Source organism: Nuphar pumila, chromosome 2, assembly GCF_984573655.1.
Source record: "Nuphar pumila chromosome 2, dmNupPumi1.hap1.1, whole genome shotgun sequence".
Classification (NCBI taxonomy): Eukaryota; Viridiplantae; Streptophyta; class Magnoliopsida; order Nymphaeales; family Nymphaeaceae; genus Nuphar; species Nuphar pumila.
In genome coordinates this window covers 32286140-32312331 of record NC_143250.1, presented here as the reverse complement: position 1 = coordinate 32312331, position 26192 = coordinate 32286140, and the positions used below count along the sequence as shown (strand labels likewise).

The 26192-nt window shown below is 36.3% G+C and overlaps 1 protein-coding gene across 6 annotated transcripts in view; it reads right to left on the bottom strand.

Annotated features, from left to right (window-relative positions):
• Positions 1–26192, bottom strand: part of LOC149845179 (protein ENHANCED DISEASE RESISTANCE 2-like) — a 211289-nt gene that overhangs the window by 11746 nt on the left and 173351 nt on the right. For all 6 annotated transcript variants that reach the window (XM_089995582.1, XM_089995583.1, XM_089995581.1 and 3 more), the window contains exons 14-18: positions 25590–25745; positions 10765–10982; positions 10649–10688; positions 10406–10557; positions 10196–10297 (exon numbers count right to left, since the gene is read on the bottom strand). In XM_089995582.1, the coding sequence (XP_089851708.1) occupies positions 10196–10297; positions 10406–10557; positions 10649–10688; positions 10765–10982; positions 25590–25745 (668 nt within the window). The remainder of the gene's footprint in view (positions 1–10195; positions 10298–10405; positions 10558–10648; positions 10689–10764; positions 10983–25589; positions 25746–26192) is intronic.

The following is a 26192-nucleotide window of genomic DNA, read 5'->3' as shown; positions in this document are numbered from 1 at the left end:
TACTTTTGATTGCTTCTTGTACCTCCAAGAAATCAATGATTCACCTAAAAATATACAAAAACCAGTAGTTGAGTGTCGGTTATTTGGATCTCCTCTCCAGTCAGCATCATTATAAGCAATTAAATCAAAGGAGGAAGAAGCTGACAAAAAAAGTCCTCAAAAAACAGAAGTTTTAATATATCTAATAATGCGCAAAACAACTCTCATATGAGCAATGGTATGAGCATGCTGAAATTAGCTTGTTGTGTGAACTGCATGCGCAATGTCAGGTCTCGTAATTGAGAGATATGATAGTGCTCCGACAAGTTGTCTATAAGGTGTTGGATTTTCAAGTAGTTCTCAATCATTAATCTTCATTTTGACATTGACAACTTTGAGAGTGTCGACCTTTTTTTCATTTGAGCTACTAAACCTGTCAACAATATCGAAAGCAAACTTAGATTGAGTCAACAGATAACCTCTATAAGAATAAGCAACTTCTATACCAAGATTTTTTAAAAAAAAACTCAAATCAATCATTTCAAAATATGTTTTGATAAGCCTTTTAATGTTTTCAACTCCCTGCTTATCACTTCCGATGATAATCATATCGTACACGTAGAGGAGAAGGATAATAATACATGCATCAGAAATCTTAACAAACAAAGTTGTATATGTCAAACAAGATTGAAAACCAAATTCAAGCATAACTTGACTAAACTTGTCATACCAAGCCTTTGGTGCTTGTTTAAGACCATACAGGGCCTTATCAAAATGAAGAGCTTTTCCTTTAAGAATAACTATACCAGGTGGCAGTTCCATATAAACTTCTTCAGTCAAGCTTCTATTGAGAAACACATTTTTAACATCCATTTGATATATAAATCATTTCCTTATAGAGGCAAGAGCTAACTGTGGTCATTCTAACAACTGGAGCAAAGGTTTCCTCATAGTCTATTCCATACTCTTGAGAATATCCCTGGGCAACTAATTTGGCTTTATACCTTTCAAGATTTTATACACCCATCAACAACCTATAAGCTTCTTTCCTGGTGGGATGTCTTAAATAATCCAAGTATTCGCCTTTTCTAAGGCATTGAATTTCACTCTCATAGATTCTACCCACTCAGGATGTTCCTTTGCTTCAGCATAGTTGGAAGGTTCTATATAGGAATGTATTAATGCAATGTAGACTTGATACTTAGGTGAAAAAGACTCATAGGACACAATTTTACACTCTAGATGACCTTGTTTGTATCTCTTTTTGTTTTTCATTACTGGTATATTTTTCAAGAGCACATGGATATTCTAAATTACCATGCCTAGAATATTGAATACAATCTTGATCTTTATGGGATGATTCTTCACTTATCACACCATTTTTAACTTCTTGGTATTCATCAATATCACACTCACCAATCTTTGGAATTAAATCCAACAAAAAAGTGCTCATTTATTTCCTTAGTTTTCTCAATTTAAAAAAAACTTTCCTTTTCCAAAAAAGATAAATTCCTTAACACATATAACCTTTTAGTTTTAAAGTCAAAAGATCTGTAACCTTTTTTATTATTTGCATGTCCTAGAAAAGCACAAGAAATAGCATGAGGAGAGAGTTTGTCATTTTTTGTCAGTAAAAATGAAACACTTGCATCCAAAAACCCTTAACCTAGAGTAATATAGAATTTGTTTGAAAAGTTTTTCAATAGGAGATGCATTTTTTTAAGGAAGATTATGGCATTCTGTTAATAAGATAAACTACAATTAAAGTGGCTTTAACCCAAAAAACTGTAAGTAATTAATTTGTAATAAGTAAAGTCTTTGTTGTTTCTATAATATGCCTATACTTCCTTTCAGCTAAACCATTTTATTGAGGGGTATAAGGACATGATTTTTTATGTGTGATACTGTATAGGTTTAGGTAATCTTTAAATTCTTTTGATAAAAACTCTTCCCCTGAATCAGTGTGAAAGATGAAAATATCATTTTTAAATTGATTTTTAACTAGATTATAAAATATTTGAAAGTGTGAGAAAACTTCAGACTTATGTTTAAGAAAATAAATTCAAGTGTGTCTCGTAAAATCATCCAAAAAAAATACATAATACATAAAACCACCCTTTGATATAACAAGTGCAGGTCCCCACACATCCGAATGTATTAACTCAAGTGGTCAAGAAGAAATAAAGGTTCTTTCTTGAAAAGGTAATCTCTTTGTTTTACCAGGAATACAATTTTCACATGTAAAATTTTCAAAATTACAAAAATTTTCTATCTTTGAAAAAAACTGGATCTTGGATATACTAGGATGGCCAAGTCTCTTATGCCATAGATCTAAATCCACTTTCTGAACATTACAACAAAATGTATTGTTGGGTATTTCCAAAAAATCCATGTAGTATAAGTCTCCTTCTCTATGGCCTTCCCTAATCAGCTTTCCTGACTAGCGATCTTGCACTTGACAACCACTAGAGAAGAATAAAACATTACATATATGATCAGATAATTGAGAAACAGATAAAAGATTTAAGTTAAGTTTAGAAATATATCTAATTTATAAAATACAATTTTTTTTTGAGTTTTGAGAGATGTTTTCAAAAATTTTCATTCATTTTATCTCAAAAAATGTTTCATCGACGGTGAAAACATTTGACCCACTTGAATTATAACATTCGAATAACATATCAATATTTGGTGTCATATGAAAAGAAGTACCTAAGTCAAGAAGCCAAAGAGATTTACCGAGATCGAAGACGCTGAAGGAAGAGACCACAGCTCCAGTGGATGAAGATGCTCCTTTAAGTAGATGTTGAAAAACCTTCACTAATTGTGTTAAGGACATGTTTCTAATGGATGGTTCACTTGACTCTTGTGGAGGTCTGACAGAGGCAACCTTCTTCTCATAGGATTTCATCAATTTAGGAGAATATGTTTTTGTTAAAATGTAATATATATAATAATAATATTATAATATTATAATATTATTATTATATATTTTTTCCTTATTTTTTCTATTTTTTATTTATTTTGTATATCAAATATTATCTAGTTCAATAGGAACTAGATAATACTAGTTTGGTTAAGTTTCACTTGGAACTTAACCAAAATCTAGTCGTTGGAACTAGTCCAACGACTAGAAGTGAGAGCTCCTTATGAGCTCTCCCCTTAGCTCTTATATAAATAGGGGTAAAACCCTCTCTTGTAAAACTATCATTTGTAATGCTTTTTAAGCATTTCATATTGCTTCAATAAAAGAATATTTTATTTATTTTCGTTTCCCATTACACCTGCTTCAAGGGTTTTTGCTATTGTGTCTTTCTAGACACCATTTCTTGCAGATCTAAGTTCTTAGTTGGAAGATTCTCATTACATGGTATCAGAGCAACAGGAATATTAGATCTTGGAGAAAAGCTGTCTCGGTTTCCATGCCCTTTGCAAAAGTGTTTCGTCACTTGAAGAGAAGTGTTTTATCACTTCATTAGAAGAGCCTCTACATCTTGTTATATTGTATCTCTTTCTTTTTCGCATTCTCTTTATTGTTCTTCTCTTCTTTACCTATTTTTTTTTCTCCCTTTGTAATCGATGGATAACAATGATAAAGTCACCATCATCCATATGAAATTAAGTGATACAAACTATGTAACATGAGCTTCAATCATGAAGCACTATATATGGGGAAAAAGTCTATGGGGGATTGTGGATGGTTCCGATTCGGAACCTAAACTATCTCTTACTAAAAAGGAGGGAGATAAAGAGGTTTCTCTATTGGAAGAAGAGAAAATCAAAGCCCTAGCCTCTTATGAGAAGAAATGGAAAGAGTGGAGAATGGCTCATGCGAAGATAATGTCATGGCTTATCAATAGCGTTGACATTAAAAAGTGCTCAAGTCTTGCCAAGTTTGATCATGCCGATAAGGAATGGGAATACCTTAAAAATATGTATTCCCTTAAAGAAATTGCACATGTGTGCAATCTTCAAGAAAGAGTTCGAATAATGACTCAAGGAGACAAAACGATTCGTGAATATTACAATGGGTTGTCTGAACTTTTGGAAGAACTTTTCCTTTTGGAACCAAAGTGGCATTGTGCTGAAGACATCGAGCTTCGCCAAAAGCAACTTGATGCTGAACATTTCTACCAGTTTATAACTGGATTAAGGCCGAAATTTAAAACCACCAAATCGGCCCTCCTTCACCAGGGAAAAATTTCCTCTATTGTTGAAACTATTGAAGAATTAACAATGGAGGAAAATCGTCTCCGGAAAAGTTCTTTTAAAGCTGATGATGATTTTGTCCTAGCTGTATCTAGGCCTGGGAATCATACTCGTACCTACAGGCCACCACATTTTGGGAGGCAAAATGCCGAGTTTGACAAAAGAAAAGTGATCTGTCATCATTGTCATGAACCGGGGCACTATAGGCCTCAATGTCCAAAATTAAAGAAAAGAGATGAAAAGAAGGTTGCATCAGTTGAAGAATCGAAAGATCAAGATGCACCTGTTTTTATGGCTCAACTTATGGAGATTCTTCAACCTCTTCTTCAAAAGACCTCTTCTTCCGCTGAAGCCTCAACTGGAGCGGCAGTTGCATCTGTATCCGGCCCAGGTAACTTTCCTTGGCTTTTAGATTCTGGTGCATCATTTCATATGACCCCACATTATAAATGTTTATCCGAATGTCTTAAAAATAACTCAAATATTTCAAGTCTTTACAGCAAATGGAACATCTCTTGAAATAAAGGGAATTGGGTGTTTTGAAAAAACCAAAATTTTTTGTGTTCCAGAAGTTAGATATATCCCAAAAATTAATTTAAATCTCTTATCTGTTTCCCAAATTTCTGATTATGGATATAATATATTCTTTTCTTCTGATGGTTGCTGGATACAGGATCGCCAGTCAGGGAAGCTGATTGGAGAAGGCCAGAGAGAAGGAGGACTATATTACATGGACTTTTTAGAACTACCCAAGAATGTATTTTGTTTAAATGTTCAGAAATTGAAAACAGACTTATGGCACAAAAGACTTGGCCATCCTCATATGTCTAAAATCCAATATTTTCCAAGTTTGGGAAAGTTTTGTAAATCTGAAAATTTTGCTTGTAAAGACTCTATTATTGGAAAAATGAAAATATTACCGTTCTCTAGTAGAACATTTGTCTCTACAAAACCTCATGAGTTAATACATTCGGATGTTTGGGGACCCGCACCAATTGTTTCTAAAGGTGGTTTTGCATATTATGTCATTTTTGTAGATGATTTTACTAGACATACTTGGATTTATTTTCTTAAACATAAATCTGAAGTTTTTACTCACTTTCAAGTGTTTCATAAAATGGTCACAAACAAATTTCAAAGTAATGTCTCTATTTTTCGCACTGATTCAGGGGGAGAATTTGTGTCTGGAGAGTTTAAAAACTATCTTAATTCATATGGCATTATTCATCAACGATCTTGCCCAAATACCCCACAACAGAATGGTCTTGCAGAACGTAAACATCGTCACATTATGGAGACTACTCGAACTTTGCTAATAGCAAGCCAAGTGCCAAAAGGGTTTTGGGCTAAAGCAGCCTTAACTGCTACTTATCTCATAAATAGAATGTCATCTTCTTCTTTAGAAAACATATCTCCAATTGAAAAACTTTATACTTTAGCTCCAGACTACTCCAAACTAAGAGTTTTTTGTTGCAAATGTTTTGTATTTACTGACAAGAACGATAATTTCTCTCTCCGTGCAATCCCATGTGCTTTTTTAGGATATGCTGAAAACCAAAAAGGGTACAGATGTTACGATATTCAAAATAATAAGTTGTATGTGTCAAGGAATGTGACCTTCCTTGAAAAAGAAAATTTTTTTGAAAGCGAAAAATCCAAGGATATTATTGAATATTCCTTTTTTAATTGATTTAACTTTCCAATCCAATGAAGAAGATTTTGAATGTAACTTTGACAATGATCAAAGTCCTACTAGCTATGAACATGATAATGAAGATCAAACTAGTAGGGATGTTAGTTTACAGTATTCAAGACGAAGAAGTGGAGAGCAACGTATTGAGAATGAAGTGTACGAGTCTGGTTCTAGACCCAAACTACCCAAATTGTTTTCCTTGTATTATATTTACATGTTGATGTTATCGGATCTGGGCCAACAAACCCGATCCAGTTTGTATCACATATAATACTGAATATAGGGCACGATGCATCATAAGTGAATCGTGCCAGTCATTGCTGCCTCTCTCTCTTGCAAATCCCTTTCTCCTCTGCAGTGGATGAAGACTGGTCGAAGGTGTGTTATCTCTCACACAACGTCCCCCCATGTGCGTTAAAAAGATTTTCTGAAGCTCCTCCTCGTAGGACTTCTAGAATCTCTAGACCCCCTGAGAAATTTGTTTCCTATTAATCTTTTTTCACCCTCATATAGGGCAGCTCTTGCCTTAATTCAATCCTATGTCGAACCTTCCTCATATTTTGAAGCCAAAAATCATGAAGAATGAATTAAAGCTATGAAATTAGAGTTGGATGCATTAGAAAAGGCCAACACTTGGTTCATCCAAGACCTACCTCTTGGAAAGAAACTTATAGGTTGTCGATGGGTCTATAAAGTAAAGACCAAAAGTGATGGGACCCTAGAAAGGTATAAGGCACGTCTTGTAGCCAAAGGCTATGCTCAAGAATATGGCATTGACTACGAAGAAACCTTTGCCCCTGTGGTTCGAATGACCACAGTTCGAACTTTAATTGCTTTAGCTTCTATAAAGAAATGACCTATATTTCAAATGGACGTCAAAAATGCCTTATTAAATGGGAGTCTTGTTGAAGAAGTGTACATGAAAGCTCCACCTAGTATTAGTCTTCCTAAAGGTAAAATTCTTTGTCTTGAGAAAGCGCTTTATGGTCTTAAACAAACACTAAAAGCCTGGTATGTCAGGTTTAGTCATGTTAAGACTGATATTGGTTTTCGTTCTTATTTGACTGACACTGCATTGTTTATTAAGCAATCTGATGCAGGTATCATCATTCTTCTTTATGTGGATGATATGATCATCACTGGAGGTGACAAACAGGGAGTTGCTAATATCAAAACTCTTCTTAAAACTCATTTTGAGATGTCTAACCTAGGACTACTACGATATTTCCTAGGAATAGAAGTTGTTTATTCTCCTAGAGGGTATTTGATATCTCAATCTAAATTTGCTTCTGACATTGTTTGCAGGTCTGGTATTATTGATGAAAAGAAAGTAGATAGTCTAGAAGTAGTTAATGTCAAGATGAAAATTTATGATAGAGAATGCCTTGAAGATCCTACTCCGTTCAGACAACTTGTTGGAGCTCTTTCCTACCTTTCTATCACTCGGTCAAACATCGCACATGCGGTCCACATAACTAGTCAATTTCAACATGTTCCCACCTCTGTTCATATGGGAGCAGTCTTATGCATTATTAGATATTTAAAGAGTTCGCTTTCACGTGGACTCTTCTTGTCTGCATCATCATCTTTAGATTTAATTGCTTATATTGATGCTAACTGGGGAGGTGATCCTAATAATAGGCACTCAACCACTGGTTTTTGTGTGTTCTTAGGCGAATCTCTTATATCATGGAGGTACAAGAAGCAGCATAAGGTTTCTCTCTCCTCCACTGAAGCCGAATATAGAGCCATGACAACCACCACAATGAAAGTTGTTTGGCTCAGACGTCTGTTAGCTGACATGGGAGCTGAAACAACACAAGTCTCGCGCATGTGTTGTGACAAGAGTGCAATCTACATCGCAAGCAACTGAACTTTTCATGAATGCACCAAACACATAGAGATGGATTGTCACTATGTTCGAAAGGAGTACCTACACGGCACCATTGATCTGCCATATGTTACATCAGAGTACCAATTGTCAGATTTCTTCACCAAACCTCTTGCGGCTCCCAGATTCCACTTTCTTTTAGACAAACTTTCGTTCATTGTACCGTAAGTTTGAGGGGGAGTGTTAAAATGTAATATATATATATATAATAATAATATTATTATATTATTATTATTATATATATTTCTATTTTATTTTCTATTTTTTCTTTATTTTGTATATCAAATATTATCTAGTTGAATAGGAACTAGATAATACTAGTTTGGTTAAGTTCCACTTGGAACTTAACCAAAATCTAGTCGTTGGAACTAGTCCAATGGCTAGATTTCTAGCCGTTGGACTAGTCCAATGACTAGAAGGGAGAGCTCCTTATGAGCTCTCCCCCTTAGCTCTTGTATAAATAGGGGTAAACCCCTCTCTTGTAAAATTATCATTTGTAATGCTTTTTAAGCATTTCATATTTGCTTCAATAAAAGAATATTTTATTTCTTTTTGTTTTCCATTACACCCTTTTCAAGGGTTTTTGTTATTGTGTCTTTCTAGACACCATTTCTTGCGGATCTAAGTTCTTAGTTGGAAGATTCTCATTTCATTACAGTTTTTACATGTCCCGATTCATAACAATAGTAGCAAATAATTTTCTTTCTTTCATACTCCTAGCCTTACTTCTCATGATTTATCCTTCCATAATGTGGGGGTTTGTAGGTATGAACATAGTTTCTCGGTCTAGAATCTAGATACAGCTAGAACCGAGTCATCATCATACTTTGAGATTCTCTTTTTAAGCATATTTTCATCCATACTTAATTCTTCTAATGTATCTTCTATTGAAGGGACTTTCCCTCGATGAAGAAGAGAGGATTTGGTGGATTCAAACTCCGATCTCAATCCATTAATGAATTGGAAAAAATGTTTCGTATCTATTTGATTTTAATAGAGTTCTATGTCTTCCGGACAATGCCACTTTGGTTTAACAAGAGCCAACTCTTCCCATAATTCGGACAAACTATTATAGTATTCTCCAATGCTTTTGTTCCCTTTAACCATATTTCGTACTTTATCTTGTAAGTTGCACACATGTGCAATATCTTTAAGAGAGTACATTCTCTTAAGATAATCCTATGCATTGTTTGTATGTTCGAATTTAGCAAGACTTGAACACTTCTCAATGTTGACACTACTAATGAGCCAAGACATAATCTTGGCATGTCTTATTCTTCATTCCTTCAACTTTTTCTCATAAGTGGTTATTGCCTTATTTTTCTCAACCTCAGTAAGAGATACCTCTTTCTCACCTACTTTGCTAAGGATTAGTTTAGGTTCTGAATCGGTCCCATCCATTAATCCCCACGACCCTTTTCCCAATATAAGATGCTTCATAATTGAAACCCATGTTACATAATTAGAGTCGTTAAAATTAATGGGTTTTATGGTGACATTATCATTGTCATCCATTTTTATAAGGTTGAGAAAAAGAAGAAGAGAAGGAAAAGAGAAAAGAATAAAAGTATAAGTGGAAGTCACGAGCACTTTACCACCTCGCAAATGCCACCAATTACGAACACTTCGAATATAAAATATAAGAGAGCTCCAACGCTTTCAAATTTGGAATGGCACACTTCCCAATGTTCCGAACACAATTTCAGCTTGATCACCACGCTCTGATACCATGTAAGAATACGAGCTCCTTCAAAGATGTTCACTAAATCACCAACAATGGACACTCAAAGAGTTCTAAAAATACCGAAATGAACACTCAAAAGAACCACAAAAAGGGTTCACACACAAATACCCATTAAATGGGTTTAAGAACAAGAGAAAAATAATAAGTTTATTTATCATAATCCACACTAGAATCATGCATTGAGTGGGGTCAATGCCCCATATTTATACACAAGAGAAAAGGGGCATATAGAGTCGTTGGGCTCCCAATGGCTCTATTTAAAGCCTTTGGGAGTCCAACGACTCTCTTTGTATTGACTAGTCAATACTTTAACTAGTTCAATACAAACCAAACAAACTAAAAAAAGCTAAAAAATAAAAAAAACTAGTTACTATACATGTTATAGATTTTTATTTTTAACAGCATCTAGATCAGTGCTTACATGGGCTGCACATAGGTGCCAGCCAACACCTTAAGAATTTTAGGTGCCTGGTATGCATTGACTGCACAAGACCAACCAAATGAGAATTCCACCTACATCTCATCCATAAATATTTTTGCAAACCAACCACTTAACCAGCAATTTCTCCTCCAACATCTCAGTAGTTCTAGTTTTGTTTGAGCTACATGCATCCAGTGGCGCATAATATGCATAAAGCATATCAACAAAAGAAAATGATGACCAAATGATAAAATTTACTTGCACTGCACAGCCCGGACGCCTTGCAACATGGTCCATGCGCTTGACATCCTTGAACCAGTCCACTGCAACAAGCTCCATAAGCGGCTTTCCCGCAGGGATCTACAGAAACCATCAGTATGAAATGTCAACCACTACAAAAGAAAATCCCTGACCAAAATGAGCATTATAACAAAAAGTTAGGTATTCCAAAAGTTATTATGTGACAACCTTTGATTTGTCAAAAAAGAAATGTTTGCTCCGGACTCGAAAGTTGTTTCCATCTGATATTCTCCAACAGTCACGACTATTATCACGATCATCTCGACGCAGATTTCCAGAGAAAAAGGATAGATCAAGGCGTTCGGTCTTCTCCTCATCCACTTTATTTTAAGGATAAATTGTTAGCAACGACATTTTCCAGTATGAAGTGGTAACAAAACATAGTAAAACAATACAAGTATTTTGACGAACCTATTTGTTTGACTTCATTTCTAACAGCAGCTTCATAGACCTATATTTGGAAAATACAATCTTTTAGAGATACAATCATGCATGCAAAACCCAAAACAGAAATTTTACAGTTGCACCTCTTGATCAGCAATCTGAAAATCTTCATCTTCCTCAGAATCTTCATCCAGCTGTACAATATCCTGACCTGCTGTAGGCACTGGATCCATTGATAAGCTAGGATGACGGTGTTTCTGTTCCTTCTTAGAAGATAGAGAACTAGACGCCATGCTGACCATCACTGGGATTCGTGAAACTACATGGTTTTCTTCTGTTTGACAAAACCATTCACGCAGACCTGTAATAGTGGAAGAACAAAGTTGTGGTTCAATCAACAATTCCACCAGGAAACCAAGATAGCAACCATTTATTGGATATTAGTATATTGCACATAACACAATCTTCAAACAATAAAGAAGCTGCAAGAAAAACTCCATATTAAAAAGTAGGAATAAAGACAAAGAAGACCAACAACTTAGAGCTTACCTATTTAGATCTAAAAGGTTTGGCAGCATGTAAACCATATTTAACCAGTTTAAGTGATGGTGTCTAATCTTGGACATAAAGCGTCAAGTGTCTTGGATACCAAGTGTACAAAGTGTCATGTCTTGGGCATGAAGTTTCCAGTTTATCACACTTTCCAGAGTCTTGTACAGTCGCATTGAATGAAGTGTTTAATGTATGACCAAGGTTTTAAAACCCGTGACTCGGAACTCGACTCATTCTTTATTGACTCGTGACTCGGCGGGTCAACTCGGTGACTCGGACCGGGTTTTGTTAACTTTTGATTTTAAAAGAAAAACAATATATAAATTATCATTTAAACATATAAAAGTTTGTAGAATGACTTAATTACTAGTGTAATTGATTAATAAGTAAAATAACATCAAGTAAAACTATATCTAACTTATAATTACTCATCTAATAGCAAGAAATCGAACAACCAAGCAAAACAATAATTCAATATTTCAATAGAAACAAGCCCTAAAGTAAAGTTAAGTTACAAAGTTCATAAATATAAAGTTAATGATCATAACACAATGACAAAATCAAATTTCAAACATCCAAAATTCATCCACTTTTACAAAATATGATATCTCAATTCTCAAGTCAAGAGTCAATGACTCAAATCTCAAATAGAGGCGAAGTGCTATTATTTGGAACTTCATTTGAATCAATTCTTGAGTTGGAAGTAGAAATTAATGGCTGAATTGGAGTACTAGTGGTTGCATTTTCCCTTGCATCTTCATCTTCAACTCCATCACCACCTTCGTCATCAATAAGATTAGCTTCTTCAATGTTTTCAACTTCCATCTCCAAGTCTTCTAAGAAATCCTTCATTCAATAAAATATGACACATTTGAGTTAACATGCAATAGAGAAAGACAAAAAACTAAATTAAATTTTTTTTAATCAAGTTAAAATATCAAACAAACTTTTACGGTTTTACCTCATCTCCATCTAAAACTCCTTCTTGCATGACCCATTCATCCATTGGTGTTTGCAAATATATATTGTCCAAAGAAATTGGGTCAAGACGTGTTCTCTTTAATTGCTTTTCTCTCAGACGTAAATTATAATGGACAAACACTAAGTCATTAAGTTTCTTTTGAGCTAATCTATTTATTCTCTTAGTGTGAATTTGATCAAAGGTACTCCAATTTTGTTCACATCCAGATGAAGAACATGTTTGACTAAGTATACGAATAGCAATTTTTTGAAGATCGGGGGCACATATTCCATGCATTTTCCACCACATTGCTGCATAAAGCCAAAACACACAAAAATGAAAAGTTGATTAAAGAAATATTCTTTCGCACAACACAATAATAATGTTAAAGATAAATCACCTGGCTTATGCTCATCTCTAGTCATAACAGCTATAGAAGTACCAAAATTTGTACTTGCGTCTTCAAATAACTCAAGTTGCTTGCATGTTCTTATTCTAGCTGAAATATTTGGCTCCAACTTCTCAATACATTGAATTAAACCACGCCTTACTTCAGGATGCTTTGTGAATTACATGAAATAGTGCAAATAGTCAAATACATTAAATTGGTAATTGATAAAAGAAATTTCATATTCAAAATTTAAAACAATTAATAAAAAGATATAAACAAATACATACCTTAGAAAATTGTGGACTATAGTGGTATTTGGGATTGAGATAGTATGCTGCTGCATGAAGAGGGTGATGAAGTTGATTTTCCCAACGATTGTCAATTATTTTTCAATAAGGTTTATACTTTTTCTCGTCATTGTCATGAATTTCTTTTATAGCCTCTCTGGCTCTATCCATAGCTTCATAAAGATAACCCATTGTAGGATTTTCTTCTCCATCGACCATTCTCAAAACTTTGACCAGAGGTTCTATAGTTTTAACAGTTGATTCTACGACTCTCCAAAAATTACTATTCAATATAATATCCTCCATCTTTTTTCCCTCAGCAAATGATGAATATTTTGAATTGTTCCATTCATCTGATGCCATCATTTTTCTAAGACCACTTCGATGTTCTAGCAAAGATTGAAGCATGATAAAATTAGTGGCAAATCTTGTAGTAACCGGTCTTGGAATTTCTTTCTTATTAGAAAATTGAGTCCTTATTAGGTTCAAAACAAAAGTATGATTGTAGATGAACTTCGTGATCCTTTTTCCTTTTTCCACACATCCAGCTATGCTTTTTATCTTAGAAAAATCTTCAAGCATGAGATCTATGCAATGAGCTGCACAAGGAGTCCAAAATATGGTTTTCCTCCTATCCTCCAACATCTTTCCAGCTACTTGATAGTTGGCTGCATTATCTGTGATTATCTATCATTTTTTAATTTCAAAACATTATTAACATACTAGACAAATTATAAATATCAATGTTTAATAGAAAATTACAAAAGAACAAAATAATATACCTGAACAACATTCTCTGCACCTACTGTTTCCACCACTTCATCAAATAATTTTAATAAATTTTCTCGATTCTTCACGATACTTGTTGCATCAACTGATTTCAAGAAGTAAATGCCCCTTGGACAATGAACCAAAAAATTTATCAATGTCCTTTGTGTTGCATCTTTCCAACCATCAGCCATAATAGAACAACCCATTTCAGCCCAAGACTCCTTGTATTCTTTGAAATAATCATCAATTTTTTTAATTTCTTCTTGTAACAATCTTCCAGAAATCTCAGATGAAGAAGGCGACTTCAATCCCATTCCTACTGAGGAACAAACTTCAATCATCTTCGTAAAGTAAGGAGAATTGGCTGCGTTGAAAGGAATGGCTGAATGATAAAAAAATCTCGCAATAGCTGAACATAACCTATCTCTAGCTTTTTTATCCAAAGCTGCTTTTATTCCAAGTTGTTTCATTGATGGAGACCCTGCCTTCACTTGAACAAAAGCATCAAAATTATGCTTTGGGGCATCATTCATCATTTTTTTCCCTTTATATATCTTTTCTCAGAAGACTCATCACTTTCATCTGACAAGTCCATATCATTATCATTTACTTCAACAAAGGAACCAATCTCATCTACAATATTTCTCTTATATAATTTGTGTTCCATAAATGACTCTAAATTCTTAACGAATTTTTTTTTCTTATAGATTCTTCAACTTTGTCACATGGTTTCACCTCTCCTTTAATACCAGCAAGATGCTACTTAAGTCTATTAATGCCACCACTCATTTGTTTTGTACACCAAGTACATTGTACCCTCTTCTTTTTCTTATCAAGTGGTAAACCAAAATCACACACAGGGTTCTTTCCTTTAGTGAATGCTATTGGAGTCCTTGAAGATCCTTCTTCTGACATTTCTTTGATGATTTGATAAATCTAAAACTTTTAAATTTGAAAAGTTAAAAACATGCGTACGGTTAGTAGATTATGCACAAACCCACCAAGGAAAGTTAAAAACATAGTGTCATACAAGTATAAAACTAAAACTATACATGGTACACTACATAATGCACACAAACTGAACACTGTATATGCTCATCAGCATAAGCAAGTTATCGTTTTTTTTTACTATTAACACTAGCACGATCAAGTTATCAACAACAAAAAAAACCATTAGTGCATGCTTCGTTGCCAAAAAAAATAAATAATGGATCCATGCTAATTTTTTTTGTCAAATCTGTTTGGTTAAAATAGCGAAAGAAATGAACTTGATCAACGTTCATACATAATACATGTACACATATATCCACGTAATCAAATTACACCTTTCCTTTTGCATTTTGTTTTCCTGAAAATACTGGTTGCTGAAATTTTACAAATGCATTTTTTGGTTAAAGTCATGACCATCAAATCGATACTGTTTAAGAGGAGCTTTTTCTTGTCCTTTTTGTAAAATTATATAAATACCCCTGGTGATGTACAATTTATGTAACCATGTGGAAGTTCTCAATGCAAAAATCCAGTGAACTTGTCATATATTTATTAAAGGCTGAGGAATTTGACTTGCAGTATTTGTGTGTATGTGCCTAGTTTTCAATGTGTATTTCAGTGTGCAGGGATAACAATTCAGCTCCTGAAGTCATCAGAATTTCAGTGTGCAGGGTTGTATGTGTACATGCATGGATATACAATATGTTTATCATATAGTGATTCAGATTGTCCTTGGACACAATTCCCCCAAGCATAGAGAGCCAAATGAAAGTTTGGAATTTGATGGAAGGATTTGAAGTCACATGATTTGGTGTGGAGAAAGCAAGAACATGCTGTAAAAATGAGCACCTTTAGTTTGGATCTCTTGGAAGGATGAAAGATAAATTTCATCGAATCAAAAGCAAAAGGCATGATAAATTAGCATGCTTTGAGACAGTATCGATAGTGTGCGCCTCAGTACCTGTGAGGCGTACGCTTCAAGTACTGAGGCATACGCCTCGCCTGTGAGGCGTACGCCTCACAGGCGAGGTCGCAGCAGCCGAAGGACCACCTTGAATCCTTTACAAAACTCGCCGGAAAATCCTGCCGGAAATTATCGCAGCGGCAGAAAGAAACACAAAAGGGGAAATTTTGAAAAAACATACCTGGTGGCGTTTAAAAAATGTCGCCGATGCACTGTTTTTGCTGGAGAAGACACGTCGGAGCTGCGACGATGCCTTATATTCACCGTCGATGTGCCTTCGTCGGCGACTTGGCGTCACTGTTCACGCCGGAGTTAATGTTCGCGATGCAAATACAAAACGAAAAAAATAAACACTGTTCACGTCGGCGTCACTGTTCAGGTCGGCGTCACTGTTCACGCCGGAAACTCCTTTCCGGCGTCGCTTTTCTCGCCGGATGGCTGGAGCTGCAGCCGCACCTTCTCGGCTTTTCCTCTCTTCAGTCGAGGGTTAAACCACGGTTGCCAGTTGAGGAAGCGGGAAGCGAGACGGGAAGCGGGAGCGGGAAGCGAGGCACTTTCAAAATTTTAGGAATCGGGGAAGCGTGGGGCCACTTAGGACCGATTCGGGAAGTGTCTCGGAAGCGACCTAGGAAGCGTCTCGGAAGCGAGGGGGAAGCGAAAAAATAAAAATAAAAAATAAAAAATACAAAAAATTGAAAAAACAGGGGAAGCGAGGGGGAAGCGTGGGGGAAACGAGGGGGAAGCATGATGGGAAGTGCTTTCCATTAAAGGGAAGCGCATCCCCCATTAAAGGGAAGTGCGCTTCCCAAAAAAGGGGGACGCTTCCCCCCACACTTCGGAAGCGCGACGTTTCGCGCTTCCGAAGCACGCTTCCCCTTTTAGCTAGGCGCTTTCGGTAACCCTGAGTTAAACACAGTGAACAGTGAAAACCTAAAGGGTTTTCGACTTTTCGTTAACAATTTAAAGGGTAAAAGAAATAATATTGCGAAAATGCCATTAACACAAACCGTCCGAGTTGTCTGATTATTTTTGACCCATGACTCGTCCCGAGTCGCACGAGTCCTCCAGCGAGTTTTGTAAATCCGAAAACGACAGACCTCGCCCGAGTTCTACGTGACTCGTGACTCGGCCGAGTCATGCCGAGTCGAGCCGAGTCATGCCCGAGTCTTGGCCACCCGAGTATGCCTTACCGGGTTGACCCGCTGGAGGGCCGAGCCGAGCCGAGTCAACGAGTTGACTCGGCAAGTTTTTAAACGTTGTGTATGACAGCTTTAGGCTATGTCACATAGGTGTACGTGCAGATGCAGGCGCAAGTGTGAAGGGTATGGCACAACAATTTCAAAAATCTAGGGTGCAAATCTGCGGACACACACACACAATATATATAGGCAATATTTTGAAAATATCAGAAATTTATGTCACGATGTTATAGCGATAATATCATGATATTATGAGTTACCTTCTTTTTTTACTTCTTTTATATATCTTAACTATGTTATCCTTGTTTTTATATTTTTTACTTATTTTTTCATTATATGTGTATTTTATTATCTAAACATGTTATTTTTCTTACTTATTTCTACTATTTTTATATTTTTTAATATTTTTTAAGCACCAAGTTTTTTCGACATTTATCAGCTAAACCTATATTATCATGAGAAATTTCCTTGCCGAGCTATAGCCAAGACCAAAATTTATAACTATGATATATATAGAGCTATGTCACATGGATGTGGGTACGGGGGTGCGGCACTTTCAAAAACCTTGGGTGCGGGGGTGCGGCAAAAAATAAAAATAATATATATATATATATATATATATATATATATATATATATATATATATATAGAAGGGGGGTCAGGGGTTCCCCCCGGCGCAGGTCCCGCTGCGCGGTCAGTGGGCGGGGTCCAGGGGGGCGCCCCTGGCGAGGGATTATAGGGGGGCAGACCCTTCCGCCCCCCCCCCCCAAGATTTTTTTTTAATTCAGCCGCCTATTTCATTGGGCAAATTTAAATAAAAAAATCCAAAAAATGGACCAAAACGACCCTGGGCATGGTCAACGCACCCAGGGTCGGGTTGACCGCATCGGGTGCCGCACCCCCGTCGCGTCGATGCGCGTGCGGCACCTGTCTGGCCGAATCCCTATGACATAGATATAGAGAGAGAGAAAGAGAGAGAGAGAGAGAGTAGGTGCCTAGTCCTACCAAAGCTAGGAGCCTATTACGAGCAAGCTGGGGTTTTCTAGGTGTTCTCTGCAAATCTGACCCCACAGATGCATTCAATGTAAAACCCATTAAAAAAATAATAATAATAAAATAAAATTTTGGGCCCAGGTCGGGTTTGCACCCGACCCGGGTCCCAGCCCATTGGCAGGGGCTTACGGGGGGGTTTCAAGGGGCGACACACAGGGGGCGCTCGTCCCCTGTGTTTCTTTTATAAAGGGCAAAGGGGGGGGGAAAGGGAGAGGCATTCGAAACCCCTCCCCCCGACTCCTGCTTTCTCCCCTCTCTCTCGGCTCCGACCCTCCCCAGCGCCTCCCTCCTCTCCGGCGAGCTCCCATTCTGGCGACCCTCACTCGTCGGCTCTCTCTCCCCTCTCCCTCTGTGTCTCTCGCTCGGCTCCCCCTCTACGGCGAGCTCCCATCTCGGCAACCACCGCCCGACGACCTCCCACCTCCCCGGTGACCTCCCTCCTCTCTGACAGCCTCAGGTGATTCCCCTCCCTCTCGCTGTCTCCTTTCCTGTTAGCTGCAGGCAGGGTCCAAAGGGCCCCTGCTTTGTTTTTCCAAAGCATTGACAAGGGCCACTGGCCCCTGCCCCGATGATTGTCGAGGTCGACAGGGGCCATTGGCCCCTGCCTCCTCTCCTGAAAGCTGCAGGGGGGCTTTGGCCCCTGCGCTCCCTCTCTTCCTTCTCCTATGTCCGGCAGGGGGCCATCGGCCCCTGCCCCTCTCCTTCGTTTTCGGCAGGGACCGACACCCCTGCCCCTCTTTTTATTCTAGCAAGGGAAAGCCCCTGCCCCTCCTCTTTTACAAGCTAGTAGGAGTCATCGGCTCTTGCCCCATTCTGTTTCAAGTCAGCAGGGACTGTTGGCCCTGCCTTATATTTCGGAGAAGCCGAGTCTTCTCCCTATCCTTATTCGTTTAAGTGCATGCTAACAACGTACTTTTGCAGTTTGCGCAACGGAGCCCTTTCGTGCCCCGCGAACCGAACCAACGATCACCTACGCTCGTAGACGACTTCTTCCTCGCAATACCCAAAGGTAGGGAAAATTACACAAGGACTTAAATAATTGAATCGAGCTTAAATAATTAAATATCAAAAGGACTTAATTACATATTTATATACATATACGTACATAAGTACGCATTTAATTCAAGGACGCGGTTTCGCGATCTTTGTCATTTGCTTTCGTATTTCCTGTTTTCTATTTGCCGCCGTGCTTTGCGCCCAGGCTTTTGCTTTCACATTTACTACTTTCTGTCTTTGCTCAAGGATGCGGTTTCGCGATCCTTGTCCTTTGCTTTCGCATTTCCTATTTTTTGTTTGTCGTCGCGTTTTGCGTCCAACAACTCTTTTTATGAGAGCTCAAAGTGAGCTCTCCTCACTCTCTTTTTGTATAAATAGGGGTGAACCCCTTCAACATTTGTATCAATGCTTCTTAAGCATTTTTATAATAAATAAAGATTTATTTATTTTATTTGTGTTCTTCCATTTATACCCTTTTATGGGTTTTGTTTGAAGTGTCTTTAATAGACATGCTTTTGAGAGATTCATGTGCCTTGTGGAAGACCATTTCATTTCATGGTATCAAAGCCGTGGAGATCCTAGGTCTTGAAGAACTTTTGCCTCGTTTTTTTTGTCTCACTTGCAAAAGGTGTTTTATCACCTTGATTGTGACTCAAGAAGATTCTTTTGAAGAAAGGAGGCAATTAAAGAAATTTTGCTACAAAAATTTGTATTGTTTCTTATTCATCCCCTCTCTTATCCTTCTCTCTTTTTTTTCTCTTTTCTCTTTTCTCTTCTCTCATCTATTCTTTTTCTTTGCCCACCCTTGTAAAAGATGGATTACAATGATAAGATCACCATCATAGCCATAAAACTAATGATACTAACTATGTAATGTGGGCTTCAATTATAAAACACCACATTTTGAGAAAAGGGTTATGGGGTATAGTTGATGGTTCTGATTCGGAACCTAAACTAGCTCTCACTAAAATAGAAGGTGATAAAGAAGTTCCTCTAACGGAAAGAGAGAAGAGTAAGGCTTTGACTACTTATGAGAAGAAATGGAAAGAGAGGAGGGTAGGGCATGCAGAAATTATGTCATGGCTAATTAATAGTGTAGAAATTAAGAAATGATCTAGTCTTGCTAAGTTTGAACATGCCGATAAGGCTTGGGAATACCTGAAAAATATGCATTCCCTTAAAGATATTGCACATGTGTACAATTTATAAGACAAAGTTTGGACAATGACTCAAAAAGACAAAACTATTCGAGAATATTACAATGAGTTGTCTAAACTTTGGGAAGAATTGGCTCTTCTTGAGCCCAAGTGATATTGTGCCGAAGATATCGAGTTTCGCCAAAAGCAACTTGATATGGAACATTTCTATCAATCCGTGAATGGTTTAAAGCCGGAGTTGAATCCACCAAATCGGCCCTTTTACATCATGAAAAAATTCCTTCTATAGTTGATACTATCAAAGAACTCACTATGGAGGAAAATAAACTTAGAAAAAATACTGCAAAAGTTGATAATGACTCCGTTTTAGCTGTGTCTAGACCGGAAAATCATACATGCACTTACAAGCCGCCTCATTTTGGTAGACAGAATGGTGACTTCGACAAAAGAAGTCATTTGTCATCAATGTCATGAACCAGGTCACTATAGGCCTCAATGTCCCAAGTTAAAGAGAAGAGAAGAAAAAAGATTTGCATCCGTTGAATATGAATCAAAAGATCAGGATGCACATGTATCTATGGCTCAATTGATGGAAATCCTTCAACCTCTTCTCAAAGGGCATCCTTCTCATTTGAAGCCTCAACTGGAGCGGTAGTTGCATCTTTTTCCGATCCAAGTAATGTTCCTTGGCTTTTAGACTCTGCTGCTTCTTTTCACATGACCCTGAATATCAATAGACTATCCGAATGTCATAAAAATAACTCAAGTGTGTCAAAGGTTTTTACAGCTAATGGTACATCTTTTGAAATAAAAGAAGTTGGATGTTTTGAAAATTTTCAAAAATTCAAAAAAAAAATTATCCCAGAAGTTAGATATATTCCTAAACTAAATCTAAATCTTTTATCTATCTCACAAATATCTAACTATGGGTGTAATATCTCCTTCTCTTCTCATAGTTGTTGGGTAGAGGATCGCCCATCAGGAAAGCTGATTGGGGAAGGTCATAAAGAAGGAGGACTCTATTACATAGACTTTTTGAAATTTCCCAAAAATGCATTTTGCTATAATGTTCAGAAATTAGAATTAGATCTATGGCACAAAAGACTTGGCCAATCTCACATGTCTAAAATTCAACATTTCCCAAGTTTGGGAAAATTTTATAATTCTGAAAGTTTTTCTTATAAAGACTGCATTCTTGGCAAAATAAAAAGATTATCATTTCATAGTAGAACTTTTGTTTCTTCTAAACCACATGAGTTAATACATTCGGATGTTTAGGGACCTGCACCAGTCATTTCTAAAGGTGGTTATGCATATTATGTCATTTTTGTTGATGACTTTTCTAAACATACTTGGATTTATTTTTTTAAACATAAATCTGAAGTTTTTGTTCACTTTCAAATATTTCATAAAATGGTTAAAAATAAATTTCAAAATGATATTTTCATTTTTTGCACTGATTCAGAAGGAGAGTTTATGTCCAAAGAATTCAAAGACTATCTCAATTTACATGGCATTACGCATCAAAGATTGTGTTTACACACTCCACAACAGAATGGCCTAGTCAAACGTAAACGTCGACACATTATGAAAACTACTAGGACCTTGCTAATTGCAATTCAAGTTCCAAAAGGGTTTTGGGTTGAGGCTGCCCTAACTGCTACATATCTCATTAATCGAATGTCATCTTCCTCGTTAAAGAATATAACTCAAATTGAAAAACTTGTCAACTTATCTCCTGATTATTCTAGACTAAGAGTCTTTGGATGCAAATGTTTTGTTTTTACCATAAAAAATGACAAACTCTCTCCTCGTGCAATCTCATGTGCCATTTTAGGATATGCTGATAATAAAAAAGGCTAAAGGTGTTTTGATTTTCAAAATAGAAAATTGTATATGTCAAGAAATGTATCTTTTCTAGAAAAAAAAGCTTTTTTGAATTCAAAAAACCCAAGGAAGTCACTAAATATTCCTTTTTAATTGACCTAACTTCAAAATCCAATGAATGGGATCTTGAATGTGACTTTGACAATGATATTGAACATACTATCGATAATGGAGAGCAAACCCATAGGGATATTAGTCTACAATATTCAAGACGTAGAGAGCAAAATCTCCCATGTGCATTAGAAAAATATTCCAAAGTTCTACCCAGAAAAACGTCTAGAATTTCTAGACCTCCTGGTAAATTTGTGTCCTATGAATCATTTTCACTCACATATAATGCAACAATTGCATTAATACAATCATATGTTGAACCATCATCCTATTCTCAAGCCAAAAATCATATAGAATGGATAGAAGCCATGAAAACAGAACTTTATGCATTAGAAAAAGCTTACACTTGGACTATTCAAAATGTTTCTTCTGGTAAGAAACCTATAAGTTGTTGATGGGTTTACAAAGTCAAAACCAAAAGTGATGGAACTCAGGAAAGGTATAAAGCACGTCTAGTCGTAAAAGAGTATGCCCAAGAGTATGGTATCGATTATAAAGAAACTTTTGCTCCTGTGGCCCGTAAGACCACTGTCAGAACTTTGATAGCTTTGGCCATCATTAGAAAATGGCCTATATTTCAAATGGATGTCAAAAATGCTTTTTCAAATGGGAATTTAATTGAAGAATTATACATGAAAGCCCCGCCTGATATTAGTATCCCTAAGGGTAAAGCTCTTCATCTAGAAAAAGTTCTTTATGGTCTTAAACAGGCACCAAAAACCTGTTATGACAGAGTTAGTCATGTTATGCTTGATATTGGTTTTTAATCTTGTTTGACTGACACTGCTTTATTTATTAAGAAATCTGATGCAGGCACCATTATTCTTCTTCTCTATGTTGATGATATGATCATCACCGGAGGCGACAAACAGGGAGTTGCAAATATCAAAACTCATCTTGAAACTCATTTTAAAATGACTGACCTAGGTTTATTAAGATATTAATTAGGAATTGAAGTTGTTTATTCTCCTCGTGGGTATTTTATATCTCAATCTAAATTTGCTTTTGATATTGTTTCCAAGTTTGAAATTATAGATGATAAGAAAGTGGACACTCCAGAAGTTGTCAACGTAAAAATGAAAATTGATGCTGAAAAACTTATTGATGATCCTACTCCTTACAGACAGCTTATCGAATCACTTTCTTATCTTTCCATTACTAGGCCAGATATAGCACATGTTGTTCACAGAGCTAGTTAGTTTCAGCATGCTCCCAACTCTGTGCATATGGGAGCAATTTTGCATATTATTAAATGCTTAAAGTCCTCTCTTTCACAAAGACTCTTCTTGTATGCTTCATCGTCATTAAACTTAATTACCTATACTGGTGCTAACTGGGGAGGTGATCCCAATAATAGGCACTCAACCACTGGTTTTCGTGTGTTTTTAGGTGAATCCTTAATTTCGTTGAGGTGTAAAAGGTAGCAAAAGGTCTCCCTTTCCTCTATCGAAATTGAATATAGAGTCATGGCAACTACCACTATGGAAGTTGTGTGGCTCAGACGATTGTTAACGATTATGGGAGCTGAAGCGACGCAAGCTTCAAAAATGTGTTGCGACAACAAAAGTGCAATCTATATTGCAAGCAACCGGACATTCCATGAACGCACCAAACACATTGAGATGGGTTGTCACTATGTCAAAGAGGAATACTTACATGAAACCATTGATCTGCCATATGTTACATCAGAGTATCAATTAGCAGACTTCACCAAGCCTCTCGTTGCTCCCAGATTTCACTTCCTCTTAGACAAACTTTCGCTCATTGTACCGTAAGTTTGAGGGAGAGTGTTAAAATGTAAATTGTAACATATATATAATAATAATACAACAACAACTACTACACCTTCATCCCAAAACAATTGGGGTCGACGATATGAACCAACAAAGAAAATCATTCTGGGTCTTCCACATGAATCCTTCTCATCCAATCATTTCTATCCAATGCCATGTCCTCGGTGAGGTTCAAAGCATTCATATCCTTTCCTATCATCTCCATCCAAGTCTTCCTAGGCCTACCCCGACCTATTTTAACTAATATATTTTCCCATTTCTCCATCCTTCTAACTAGAGCATCATTAGGCCTTCGCCGAATATGTCCAAACCATCGTAAACGATTCTCTCTCATCTTATTTTCAATGGGTGCAACGCCTACCTTCTTAAGTATCTCCTTGATCCGAATCTTATCTTTTATTGTATTTCCACACATCCATCTAAGCATACGCATCTCAACTACACTCATATATATAATAATAATAATAATAATATTTTTCCTTTTGTTATTTTTCATTTTCTTTATTTTCATTTTTATTATCTAGTTCGGTTTGAACTAGATTTATAACATAGTCAAGTTCCTAGTTAGAACTTGACTAAGGAATAGTCGTTGGACTCTTTTTGTGAGAGCTCAAAGTGAGCTCTCCTCACTCTCTTTTTTTTTTATAAATAGGGGTGAACCCCTTCAACATTTGTATCAATGCTTCTTAAGCATTTTAGTGATAAATAAAGATTTATTTATTTTATTTGTGTTCTTCCATTTATACCCTTTTATGGGTTTTGTTTGAACTTTGAAGTGTCTTTAATAGACATTCTTTTGCCTTGTGGAAGACCACCATTTCATTTCATTAAACATGATAAAACCTTGTAACATAGTAAATAAATCATGTTAAACACATCTGTACGGTTAGATTTATCATTTGGTGGAGTGTACTACCATCGTATGGTATCATGGTATATATATATATATATATATATATATATATATATATATATATATAGATAGATAGATAGATAGATAGATAGATAGATAAATGCCGAGTCCAATTGTCTAGTTTTCCAAGACGTGTTGTGTCTGACACTCACAACCGTGTTAATGTCCAAGTAACATAGCATAGCTGCCACCACTAGATAGTGAGTGCAAAACTAACAATGAATAAAAGAAACAAGAAACCTATCCCACAGCATTACATGTGTATATGTCTTTGTGTCCTAATCTTCATAGAAATGATTGAATCTATGGGTCGTCTCTATGTCCCATCTGCATCTATATCCCTATCTACATGACATAGAAGATCAAGTATCGGAAACAAAGCTGAAACAGAAAATATGTTGGTTCCATTTATTCCTTAATCTTTTCACACAAAATTGTGCACTCATTTGCAGTATCTCTTTCTTTTTCATGTTCTTCTTCTCACAAGTGAAGAAGCATTTTTTGAAAGGATGAGATTGAGTAATAAAATAACACGAAGTCAAACAGAAAGGCACATAACATTTACATTAAACTAATCTAAAATCTGAAAAATAACAAAACCTCATCATGTTGATGAAAAGGCAAGAGACGATAATAATAGGATCATCTGTACAAAAGAAAAACAAAATTGGCGCTAAAACCAAAATATAAAGACTTGAACATAATTTCCTTTTTGTAGTCAACAAGGTGCAGTAATGGGTGACCAAATTAACCATTTTGGAGAGAAGGCACCTCATTGTGTTTCCCATAAAGGGAACAATCTACAACATGCAATAGCAACAAAATAGATTAAATACAAGGAAAAAGGAGCTGACACCAAATAGTACATTAGAGTGCAACATAAAGAAAAAAGTAACAAAACAAGGGAAAAGATGAATCATCAAGTAACAATTAGAAGAATTACCAGCAACACTGTTCAACATTTGCAGTAAGCAATGTTGTTGAAATGATGGGAAATAACCAACACCCCAGCCCTTCAAATCAATCTGCATGAGATGTTGAACTTTTGTACGAGGTCTTCCATTTCGAGGACTAAGTGAAGAAATAGTGAATCCCCCACCTGCATCATTAATATTAAGTGACTTTAGATTGAACCTAAATGTTTTACAATATATATTTATATACATAAACATATATAGAGTGATGAGTAGCATTTAAACAATCTTTATCTCCTAAACCGTCCCAAACAGCTTTAAAGGACAAAGGTTCTGGTGTTTGCTTAATCTCAACTAATAGATGTGTTATCTATAGCTTACTTAGTAGAAAACATGTATATGATTAGGCATTTATTGTGTTTAGATGCGTATTTAGAGCGTTTGAAAATTGATGGCTTATAAATTCGAGGTTTTGACGATACAAAGCATGGCTTTTATTGAATAAGCATAAGCAATAATGAACGCATCTACAGGTTAGGATAAAACCAAAAACATGTGTAGCTATGGGTTTCAGAAGCATTTAGGATGGTTTAGGACATAAACTGTTTAGGAGTTACTGTGTGTGTGTGTGT